The sequence below is a fragment of the Syngnathoides biaculeatus genome, chromosome 13 (assembly GCF_019802595.1).
Source record: "Syngnathoides biaculeatus isolate LvHL_M chromosome 13, ASM1980259v1, whole genome shotgun sequence".
Taxonomy (NCBI): Eukaryota; Metazoa; Chordata; class Actinopteri; order Syngnathiformes; family Syngnathidae; genus Syngnathoides; species Syngnathoides biaculeatus.
Window position 1 is genome coordinate 8,074,424 of NC_084652.1, and position 11,960 is coordinate 8,086,383.

Consider the following 11,960-nt stretch of genomic DNA (forward strand, 5'->3'; position numbering starts at 1 on the left):
ATCACGCTGCCTGAAATAATTTTTAAAAAAGTAATATTAATTAATTATCAATGATGTACTTTTTACTGGGGTAAAAATGGCCCAAATGTGCATTTTGGCCAAAACTATTTGGGGATGTTGCCATTTTCTTATAATTTATTTATCTTTAGCCATTTTTTATAAATAAATATTATTGTTTTTCTGCCACAATAGTCTCTGATAGGCTGATGTAAAGTGCGTTGTGACACAAATGTATTATCATAAATAATAATCATCATTATCATTTCTCTGAACGGAAGAACGCTTCTCCAGACCCGGAAGTCTTCATTGTTGCATTAAGGGGCGGCGACATGGCGGTCATGTGATGCGGCTAACCGCATAAAAACAGCGGCAACATTAATATCGGCCTCTTTCCTCTGTCTTTGGTCGGCATTAATATGCACGGGGGAAGTTCCTCAAACGGTAATTTCCCCTTTTATTCACCCAAGTAGTGTTTAATTGTTTGTTGTTTACTTGTGGTGGCGCGTTTAATGACTCGTTTCCGCGTTGAATTTGTTGGCGAGCTTCCTGCCTCGGTAGGCCACCTCGTGGTGCCATGAATGGGAACCCCGAAGTGTAACCACGTGTGTTCATTTTAGCCTTTTAATAATAATACATGTAATATTGTCGAACGGCGCCTTAATTATTCTAGGGAGGGGTGAAGTGGCCCGTATTTTGGGAAAGCCAGAGCTGGTTTTTCATCAATTTGTGAAGGCGCCACCTGTCGAAGTGATCGGATACTAGCCAAACAAAATGTCGTCTTAGAACAACTTTTTGAAATTATTATTATTATTATTCAAATGGTCAAACATTCAATGATGAGTTGCATGTGAGTCCGTGTTTCAGCTGAGTTTGATGATTATACTTCACAGCACTGACAAGTTTGACCCAGACAGCGTTGCAAGTTTATTTTTAGCTTTTAAAAAAAATGAATCTCTCATGTGCAATGTCATTTCTCTTTCCCCCCCCCCCCCCTTTCTTTTTTTGAAGGTTCTCTACATTGACTTTGTCCATGAGGTGAGTCCTCCACTGGCATCGGACTACCGGACCACTGTTATAAGATAATTTTCAATATATCTTTGTTTCAAAATTATGTACATTTAGTTCAAGTGTATTTTTTTAAGGTGATTTTCCTGAGTCCTGTATTGCTGTTGAAACGTGTGTAAAATGTGATTCAAGAATTTTGTATTTCCAAAATTGGTCAATTTTTGTGAATGTGCCTCCATGAAATGTCAAATAAAATTTGAGATTTGTTGAAGTTTTGTGCTTGTGCCTGACTTTCCAAAAGCAGTAGTTCAATTGGATAAGATGCATAATTTGTTTAATAAACTGAGTTTGTTTGTGTAGTTTTATTTAAAAAAAAAAAAAGTCATTGGCTACAGTCAGAACAATCCACGCTGCTCAAACAGCTTTTTTCAAAAAGAAATTTCAACTTTTTTTTTTTTTTTTTTTTGTTAACAGGAATACGGTGACTGAAACAATGTTATGCAAAATTTCATACTTTAAGAAATTCTTTCTTTACAACTGCACAATGGACTACAGTACTTTGTAAAATGCCGTGTGAGCTTTCAACCAGCATACACAGCAACACACTTGACAACATGGCAAATCAGGTAAAATCAAAACGGTCTTGACTAAGAACCTTGTGGGACACCGCTGTCTTGACTTGAGGGGTTATCTGCTCATTTTTGGGGAGATAAAAAAAAATTGCAGTTTTGCCCAAGTATTAACACTGCGCTGTTGAACACATTGCATAACCCCAGAGTTATCAGATGAACAGTGTTTTTCCAGTCGGATTGCACGCCGTTTGTGACAGACTGTGGGGAAATCTGTCATCTGACCGTTCCATGGCCAAATGATCCATTTTTGGATTGGCTGTGATTATTATAGCTACTGTGTAGAGCCCGTGTTCTCCAACCTTTATTGAGCTAAGGCATTTAGAAATACCTCAAAAGTAGTACTGTATTCATTACATGATGGTCGGATCTGGATTTGCTTGCAATTTTTTTTTTGTTAAATGTGTACTTGTTCACATAAACATAAAGCTGGTGTTAGTGTTTTACAAAGGGCTTGTAGTGGATACACATTTTTTGCCATCTAGTAAAAGACCATGTAATTCCACTTGTCACAAAATTTAGCTGGATGGGCAAAAATACTGCATTTGGATAGCTATTCGAACCAATTTAGTGAAATTGGGTAATTTCCCACAGCACACTGTTGGAAACCACAGAAGTTCACTATGTCCAAAATAATTCAGTTTTAATCGGTTCTCGTTCCATAACCAAAGTCTACGTGTTCCACATGCGTTTTCATTGACAGAATGTGCTCTCAATTCAAACAGGTCCGTTCTTCCGGAGCTCTTCACCGTCCGTTGGGTGTCGACGACGAGGCTGTGGCGGAGTCCACGTTGCTGACCGTCACGTCCTTGCACCGCTTCGTGGCCGTCTGGTCCAGCGACGTCCCCTCGAAGAGGCGCGCCATGAAGGCCAAGCCGTTCTTCTTGATATAGGACTTGCCGGCGAAGGTGTACAGGACGGGGTTGGCGCAGCTACTGATGAAGGCCAGGGCCGAAGTGACGGCACGACTAGTCTTGTAGATGTACTCCAGTCTGCGGGGCGACACGGACGATTGGGTCATGAGCTCAAAAAGGTAAGCGGTGCGAATGGTAGAAGGTAAGTGATGCTATGAGATCGGTTCTAAATTGTCGGAGATTTGTGGGCTAAGCTATTTTCATTTTGACAATTGATAAGTTAGCGCTCAGCGTTTTTTTTTTTTTTTTTTTTTTTTTGTTAGGTCCGCCAAAGCCGAAATTCTGAATATGTTGGGTTCACAAAGACAAAATCATTTTTGTTTACAGAAATCTGGACTAGACTTGATGAATTATACGTTTTCTTAGTTGTTTGTGTTATAGTTGATGACAAAAATTGTCCCGCTTTCGATCAGTTAACTGGATTATGAAAACTTTTTTTCAACAAATCATGTATGGTACATTTGAAGATGAAATTTTTACATTTGTACATTAGTTTTGAGTTCGACTATCTTGGTTTGGTGCTCTGAATGCTAAATTCTCCGTTTACAAAAATGTATCTGTTTTTTGTGTGTCGGCTTTCAATCATATTTATAAAAAAGCGAATGTATACAAAAAAAAAAGTTACTTTATGTTTGCCAACATTTGAACTAACCTAAGTTTGTTGATGACTGCAATTTGTAATTGATATTCACATTAGTTTTGTAGATAAAACATTGTTTGGTGGTGAGGTTAAATTGATCTCAACTAAAGTTTGTTTTACAAAAACAGGTGTTTTGAAGAGAGTCTGATGTTTTTATGGTTTTGGAAGGAAACCTACATTAGGTTCACTGAAGATGAAATTTTCTACGGTGTTTATGATAAACAATCACAAGGTTTTTTGAAGCCTCAAAATAGTCTTTATGAAAACCTACGTTAAGTTTGTTGAAGATTACCATTTTTTTAAACTCACATTTCTCGTCTCGGGGATCCCTCAGGGTACCACTCAGCTGCCACCTTGAACCAGACCAAAACATAATCATCTTTTGTTCAAAAGTTTAACCGTTGATGTTGGGAAAGCACTGAATAAAAAGCCATGAAGCCAACCTGAATCATGTTGATCACGTGGTACGGCAGCCAGAAAAGGCAGAACATCACCACGATGGCCAGGATGAGTTTTTCGCTGCGCACCTTCCGGCGGAACTTGGTCTGTCGCAGGCGTCTCAGGATGAGCACGTAGCTGGTGATGATGACGGCGTAAGGCAGGACGAAGCCAAACACCGTCTCTAAGGAGTACTGAAACCTCACCTGCAAATGGTGACAAGCGTCAACATCGTGGATACGGTAGTACGTGACAATGATGAAATTGTGTCCCATGATGAATCGTTTGCAATGTTGCTGAAAATACGTGTACTTGAAGATGAAGTCTTTTGGGGGTGGTATTCTCGAAACAGAGGTTTTTTCAAGATACCGATGACTTTTGCCCTGGGATTGTCAAAGACGAAGGTATTTTCATTGTCCTCAAAGACTGGTACATAAAATTTGTCCAAGAATTGAAATTGTATTCCGTGTTTCCAAACACGTATGTTGGGTTTGTTTAAGATTTCATTTTCTTACTCTGGATACAAACAAAAACACACACTCTCGATTTGACAGAGACCAAATATTCCTAGATTTTTAGAAAAAGTAAATGTTAAGTTCTTTTAAGCATTTATTTTATTTTACTCAAAATTTGTAATGTATGCCTGTCAAGGGCTCAATTGTTTGTGATGTAAAAAAGTGAAAAAATGATCGTTTAGATAAGGTCTCCATTAGCCGACATTTGCAAAAACACGTATGTTAGCCTCATCAATCATCAAAATGTTTTTGATAGAAAAAAACGCATGCTGGGTTTGACGAAGACAAAAATATCTGTTTACAAAAACACATGTAAAGCTCATTGAAGATCTTTTTTTTTTTGTTAATGATAACATGCTGTTTGTCAAAAAGCAGTACATTTTTTTTACGTTAACAAGGCTACGTTTGACAAAGACTACATATTGTTTGATGTTTACTGAGACATAATTTAGATTCTGTGAAGATGACATTCTTTAATATTGATGAAAATACATTTTGTTCGATGCTAGGGACAGCACCTACGCTAGCTGAAGTGAAAACTGAATTGCAGTCACTCACATTTGGAAAAATGTACAGGTCTGGTTAGTCATGCTCGCATATAAAGTTGTGGGTGTGATTAGTGATAGCCTTAAAATAACTTACTGCATTAATATAACATAACTGTAAATTAAAAATAAAATAAACATATATAACTAAAATAGAAACCAACAATTTTGAAACTCAGAAATGATCATTTCCAATTTCAACTGATATTAGTAGAACATGATATAAAACGGTATTTCAAATTTTTCATCAATAAAAATTCTTGATCTGACAAACTTTATCTGAAGAAAAGTTAAATGCACTGGCCTGTCAAGGAATAAACACGAACGGTCTATACTCGCAATATTTTGAAAATGCTGAAAGTTTAGTTCAACATAATCGGTGTTCGTTGCAATAAGCTAGCGATACATTGGAACAAACATTCCTGTCGCCAATCGTGATGTGTTGTTGTGGGAGGGGGTGGGGGACGCATCGCGGGACTACCGTGAATAGGAGGCCGGTTTACGAGAACGTGCCTTTATGTAAATGCGCTCGACGTATTGACGACGAGGTGGAGGATAGTCTTTTTTTTTTTTTTTAGGTCACACTGCCTCGCAATCGACGCAATGAGCACCCCTGGTGTAACTGAATTTCCTTTTGACATGGCTCATGATGTTGATGACTTTCGACGTAAATGCGCTCGCAGTATGTGAAGCAGCTCGGAACATGCGCTTTTGGCATCACTTCCGAACATGGTCCGTACGATTAACTTGCATTTTCTGTTTCCGGGTGAGTTCTGATTGTTTTGGAGCAGGCTTGTTTAGTTAACGACGTTTACGAAATAAGCACAAAATAAGCAACGTCAGTCAATATCTATTTTTTTCTACTCCTAACAAATTTTATGCACGTGATTTTTCGTGCTCGACCGTGCAGATTTGCGAGCACGGAGGCGGTCGGGCGCGTCAAATGCGAGTGACTGGAATTGTTTTTTGTATTGTACCAAAATATGTGCGATAGATTATTGGGAGACGAAAATTTCTTCGACACTGGCAGCAACACAAATAGTGTTTGTGAAACACTAAACTGTCTTTAATGTTAGATCCGACAAAGATTAAACTTTTTGTGAACAAAAACGCATACAACATGCTGTTTGTTGTAGACTTGAAATTGTCTTAAAAGTTTGTAAAACATTTACATTTGGTTTTTCAGTGGAAACAAAAACATATGATAACTTGAATGAAGACTATTTTCTTTGATGTTTCCAAAAACCGCGTCCGGTTACCTTAGATCTCGAGTCCACTTACATATCGAGGCAGCGTGTGATTGGGCGCGCACACGTGTCGCGTCTTGTTGCGGTCGTCTTTGTCCTCCCGCACGTCCCGGAACACCAACGAGGGCAACGCGGTTACGGCCACGAGTAGCCACATGCCCAGTATGACGCGGCGCACCACCTTTCTGGTGAGCCGGGCCGAAGTCCTGCGGGGCAGCACCACCACCACCAGCCGGTGCACGCTCATCAACGTGATGAGGAAGATGGAGGCGTACATATTAACGTTGCACAGGTAGAAGAGGCCTTTGCACATGGCCGTGCCGAACACCCACGTCTGCTTGGCCAGGTAGATGATGAAGAAGATGGTGAGCGCCATGAGGAAGCCGTCGGCGCACGCCAAGTTGAGGATGAGCAGCGTGGTGACGGAGTGACGGCGGGCGCGCGCCAGGATACTCCATACGATGAAGAGGTTTCCGGGCACCCCGAGTAAGAAGACCAGCCCCAGGATGAGGGCGCCAATCGTCGTGGAAAAGTCGTTGCTCACTACACTGCCGTCTTCGGGGTTGTCTTCGATTGGAGCGCGACTGAAGGCCTCGCTCAGGTTGTTCATACTGGAAGGAGAGAAGATAAACCATTGTGGTGACCTTTGGTAGTCTTTTCTTTTTTCTTACACTTGGTTCTTAACGTGGTTCTCGAGTGGTATTTTTGACAAAGGTCTTCAAATGGTCCCAGACCGATACTCTGTTTTTAGTTTCTTTACTGGCTCCTGACATGGTGACCGACCGGCGAGCACATACCAGTTCTGGGGACCTGAGTTCAAATCCTGACTTGGTTGTGTGGAGTTTGTATGTTCTCCTCCAGTTTACTCCCACAACCCAAAAACCATCCACGCTAGGTTCATGGAAGACTGTAAATTGGTGTAGATGCGAATGGTTGCTTGTTTCTGTGCCCTACGATTGGCCGACGATCAGATCAGAGTGTATCCTACCTCCTGCCCAACGATAGCCGAGATTGGCTCTACTGAGGATAAGCGGTATGCAGAAGGGATGGATAGATGGATGGCTCTTGAGATGTTGTTTCTCTGGGCTTGTTTTTTTTTTTTTTTTTTTTTTTTTTTTATTTATTTTTTGGGGGGGGGTTATCGATGTGGTCTTTGACAAGACTTAACTGTTTATTGAGTTTGTTCTTGGAATGGTTTTGGCTCTGTTTTGACTGCTTCTCGATGTTTCTCTGGACTTTGTCCTTTCTGTGGTTCTTGTTTCTTTTTTGACTGATTCTTGACTTTGATTTTTTGACATGGTTCTTGATTAATTAATTGATTCTTGACTTATTTTTGACTTTTTTTTCCCCCTTGGTCATTTATGTGTTTCTTTTTGTGGGTTTTGAATGATTCTTGACTGTCTTTGTTTTAACTTATTGACAGTTTAATTTTGTTGTAAGCATGTTTTTATTTTCTATTTAATTAGACTGGATCATGACTTGTGTTTACTTTTATTTTTGTTCTTGACGTGGTTCTTTTCCCGTGGTTCTTGTGGTTCATAACTTGATTCCTGACTGAATTGCTGATTGAGTCTTATTTTCTATTTTCCCTCAATTTTTTTGACTTGGTTCCTGACTTGTTTTCTTGCAGTTTTGTTTGTGACATGATTTTTGGCTCAGGGGTCAAACTCAAGGCCCGGGGCCAGATCCGGCCCGCCACGTGATTTTATGTGGCCCACGGAGGCAAATCATGTGCAACAACTTCCATGATTTTTGCTAAAATGTGCACCAAAATTTCTCATTGTCATATCCTAAATGATAAAATTGAGATATTGTGAGCATTTTTGTGTTGCCAAACATCAACAATAGTGAAAAAACCCATTCCATTGATTTGTGATTCTAAAACTACTTCATAAATTTTATGTGGCAATATTATTAGATATGATTATGATTAGGCGGTCAGAGATATTTATTTCACAGTCATAACGGCCCTCTGAGGGAAACCATAACTGCAATGTGGCCCGTGACAAAAATGAGTTTGACACTCCTGCCTTAAACAGTTTTATGACTGGTTCCTGATGTTGTTCTTGACTTAGTTTTCACAGTTTTGTTTTTCAATTTGCTTTTTGACTAGTTTTTGACTTGTGCCTTAACACGGTCCTTGGCTTTTTGTTTGCTTTTATTGATTCTTCCCGTGGTTCTTCGCTTTGTTGTGTTTTTTTTTTCTTTACATACATTTTCACTTAGTTGTTTATGAGTCCTGACATGTTTTGGGACTTGAAAAAAATGCTGTCCCTACCGTTTTTTAAACATATTTGAGTTTTGACATGAATGATCTTGCAGTTCATGACATTTTTTTTTTTCAAAGCAGCTTCTTGACTTATCTTTTTAAATCCTAACTACAGTAATAGAAGATTTTGTTTTGTTGACTGGATTGTTGAGCGTTAAACCCCAGCCTGGCAGAGTTTCACAAATATTCAAGCAAGACCTGAAATCAACTGGTTTAGCCTGGCATGCTAAAACACGCAACCCCACAAATTTCACTTGAATTGTGCGCTGGTTCACTGATTACAGTGTACCGAATGGTGAAGCTTTAAAATGGAAAACATATATATATATATATTTGAATTTTTTTTTTTTGTAATCACAATACATGAACACCATTTGTGGAAATTAACACGAGTCAATAAACAATCTCTATTAGGATTTTATACATTCTAAAGCTACAAACCCAAATTAGACCCCAAGACCAAATCAAATATATAAATTCCAAAACACTCGATATTCTTACAAATGATTAAACTACACTTGATTGATTTGATAAAAATTGAGAAAGGGGTTTTGAAGCATAGGGTAATGTGTACTTGTTTTCCCAATGTTATTTAATAATGTTTAGCATCTTAATTCTTTTGTTTTTCAAAAAGTACAATGTCCATAGTTTATCTTTTCAGAAAAGTCGCTTTAATCAGCAACTCAATAGTAAAAAAAAAAAAAAAAATCCTCCCCTTAATCAATACCAGTTGCTTTCATATACAAGTAGAAAGCGCTGATTTGTCAACTCTCCGACAAGGGAACACACGTCAGGATGGTGTAATGAATAAAACTGCGAAAGGCATAAAAAAAATAATTCAAAACTGGGGGTAAAATAAACGACATAAAAAGTCAGTCATGAGAAGCAAACGTGATTTACATTGATATAAAAGAGGAATATTTTGGTGCGTAGGGTTGCATTTGAGGGCTACTGACCTTCCCAGGATACGATTTGTTTGTCAAATTGAAAGTATTCCACTTGTCCTTCTCCGCGCTCCCTCCGTTCCCTTGTGGGATGTACCATGTCAGGCCGCTCCATCATACTGTGAATCACATCCGACGCACACGTACACACACATGCTGTGACTTGCACACTTGCGTGTCCACTCCCCTTTTCCCACTGAAAACATTTACTTTCGAATCATTGTGTTCTTCCTGCTCCTCTAATCATACACACACACACACATGTGTATCTGTGTATTCAACACATTACCGTTTTTCCTCACGAAATATACTTCTGAAGGAACATTTGACTTAACCCATTCGTGGGCAGCGTCCCATTTTTGGGACATCATGATTTTCACGCATTATATCCTTCCGTAAGTGTTTTAATCTGATTCTGATTCTGGTTTTTGCGACGATCTACTAAGAAAACACAAGTACCCTCTCGCAGGCAGCGCCCCATTTTTGGGACGAGATTATAAATTAGTAAAGTCATCCCACTGGGGCCTCCACTCCCTGAGAAGGGTTGCGTCAGGAAGGGCATCCGGCGTAAAAATTGTGCCAAACAAATATGTGCGTACATCTGAGACGACACGCTGTGGCGACCCCGAAAGGGACAAGCCAAAAGAAGCTTACTTTTTTATCATATAACTTAACCATGAACAAAAAAGAAGTGTTATTTCCTTGATTGTGGCCTTTTAGGAGACTTTTATCACAATAAGGCAAAAAATTGCCACCCTGCCCTTGAATGGGTTAAAATATCACCAGATGTTGGGAGCAACCCACGTAATCTATAATTTAAAATAAGTGTAACAGATTAGATCAGAAATGAAGTTTGTCAAAAATGTGAAATGACACAGGGGAAAAGTATTTGAAGGCATGAAGAAAGGGAGGCGCAAAAAGCTAAGACAACACCTAAAATGATCAATAATCAAACAGCAATCCAGCCTCTTGTCAGTGTGAATGGATAGCAACTGGATCAGTTCTAATTGATGGCCTCCAAAAAGGTCTCACTTCCAATGGGTGAGTCAATACACATTTTTAATCGGTAAGACCCAAGAGCTGTCTCAAGACCACGGCGAATTAATTATTGCCAAACATATTGATCGCATTGGTTACAGGCCCATATCTAAGCTTCTGAATGTTCCAATGAGCACGGTTAGGGCTATAATTAGTAAGTGGTCGATGGGGTGCTCCTCTGAAGATTTCTGACAGAGGAGTGCGTAGAAAAATCAGAGGAGTTGTCCAAGAGCCAAGGACCACCTGTGGAGAGCTTCATAAAGGCTCAGAAATAGAATGTACTGTTGTCGGGACCCGGTGTCATAAGGAAAGCTGTGAATAACGCACCCCGCTGCCACGGCCTGTATGCAGGCTCACCACCCAAGAACACTTTGCCGGAAAAAAAAGCAGGTCAAATGTCATTTAAAATTTGCTAATGAACGTTTGGATAAGCCAGTTAAATATTGGACGAATATCATCAGGTCAGATGAGAGAAAGGTTGAACTGTTTGGATGCCACAATGCACACTATCTTTGAAGGAGAAATATGGCACTCCACATTACCCTAAAAACACCGTAGCAACAGTGAAGTTCTGAGGTGGGAACATGACGGTATTGGGTTGCTTTTCAGCAAATGATCCTGGTAGGAAAGATGAATGGACAAATGTACCGAGACGTTCCAGACAAAAAATATGATGCCGTCTACGAAGTGGATAAAAATGAAACGACGGTGGATATTTCAGCAGTTTAATCGCCTAAAACCTACTGCCAAGGAAACTCAATTTGTTTCAAAGAAACAAAAGGAAGTTGCTAGAATCGTCCAACCAACCAAATTTATGGAAAGAACTGAAACTCAAGGTCCATAAAAGAAGCCCACGAAAGCTTCACGATTTGAAGACTGCTTGTGTGGAGTAATGGGCCAAAATCACACGGTAACAATGCATCTGACTAGTTTCTCCATGTAGGAGGCGTCGTGAAGCTGTCATTGCAAACAAAGTATATAATAAATACCGTTTGGCGTGTTCAATACTTTTACCCTGTGTCGTTTCTGATTGTGACATACAACTTAATTTCTGAACTTATTTGCTCTACTTTTTATGATTTATTGGGTTGTTCCCAACATCTAGTAAAATTTTCATGTCCATAACACCTTATTTAATGATAAAAATGGTGATGTGTTAAAAAATGACTGACTTGGCTGCTACCAGGATAAAGAAATCACTATTTTGGGGTGATGCCCTGACCCCATGAGACCACTATCCCCAATGCTAAGGAGGGCTGCAGTGTTCTTGCATGCAGTGTAACATCAACTTCTGATTACCAGAACGTAAAAAAAAACACCTCATGGGGCCCTCGGTTTATGACACAGATGACGTAAGCCGAATTTGTACGCGTTGGAACGTGCTGGAGTCTTTCACTTCGGTAACACAATAGTTAAGTGGGAATGTTACCGAAATGATAACACCCACCCCACTCCGATACCAATTGCCCCGCTGGACCTGTGATTGGGTGGGCAGGTCAGTCATGAAAGAAAGCACAAAGAAGTTTCCAGGGACCAGGTCTGGGATTGAACAGGAAGCCAACCGTTTTGATTGGAAGCAGACATATTGGTAGACCTCCGGGTCTCTGACAAAGTCCCACTCAGGAATTCAGCCAAATGAGCCCCAATCTTACGCAGGTGGGGGGCCGTCAACGTTCGTTTGTTCACTTTGAGGATTCGCGGTCAAAAACTGGGTGTGAAGGTCCTTCAACGCTTCTTGGAGCTTTAATTACGATTACGCCCATAGAAACTAAATCG

At 39.8% G+C, this 11,960-nt stretch overlaps 1 protein-coding gene and 1 long non-coding RNA gene across 4 annotated transcripts; one reads left to right on the forward strand and one right to left on the reverse strand.

Annotated features, from left to right (window-relative positions):
- Positions 1-314: 314 nt before the first annotated feature.
- On the forward strand, positions 315-2,495 carry LOC133510428 (uncharacterized). Its single transcript, XR_009797606.1, has 3 exons — positions 315-441; positions 1,009-1,035; positions 2,360-2,495. It is a non-coding gene; the product is annotated as an uncharacterized LOC133510428 (long non-coding RNA).
- On the reverse strand, positions 2,380-9,236 carry LOC133510424 (leukotriene B4 receptor 1-like). 3 transcript variants are annotated; one of them, XM_061838303.1, is made up of 5 exons: positions 9,159-9,236; positions 5,968-6,544; positions 3,632-3,832; positions 3,498-3,541; positions 2,380-2,626 (listed from the first exon to the last, which is right to left on the reverse strand). In XM_061838303.1, the coding sequence occupies exons 2-5, from the start codon at positions 6,541-6,543 to the stop codon at positions 2,380-2,382; spliced, it is 1,068 nt and encodes a 355-aa protein (XP_061694287.1). In that variant the 5' UTR covers position 6,544; positions 9,159-9,236. The 3 variants fall into 3 exon arrangements, with proteins under 3 accessions (XP_061694287.1, XP_061694286.1, XP_061694288.1); XM_061838302.1 differs by lacking the exon at positions 9,159-9,236 and having other exon boundaries at positions 5,968-8,352; XM_061838304.1 differs by lacking the exons at positions 3,498-3,541; positions 9,159-9,236 and having other exon boundaries at positions 2,380-2,658; positions 5,968-8,352.
- Between the last annotated feature and the right edge of the window lie 2,724 nt (positions 9,237-11,960).

What these genes read in the sequence shown, in the direction of transcription:
- LOC133510424 (XM_061838303.1), bottom strand. Translation starts at nt 6,543, where the DNA reads ATGAACAACCTGAGCGAGGCCTTCAGTCGCGCTCCAATCGAAGACAAC. An exon ending in ATCACACGCTGCCTCGATAT is followed by an intron (nt 3,833 to 5,967) that starts GTAAGTGGACTC and finishes CACCATTTGCAG; the next exon opens with GTGAGGTTTCAGTACTCCTT. An exon ending in GGATCCCCGAGACGAGAAAT is followed by an intron (nt 2,627 to 3,497) that starts GTGAGTTTAAAA and finishes GTCGCCCCGCAG; the next exon opens with ACTGGAGTACATCTACAAGA.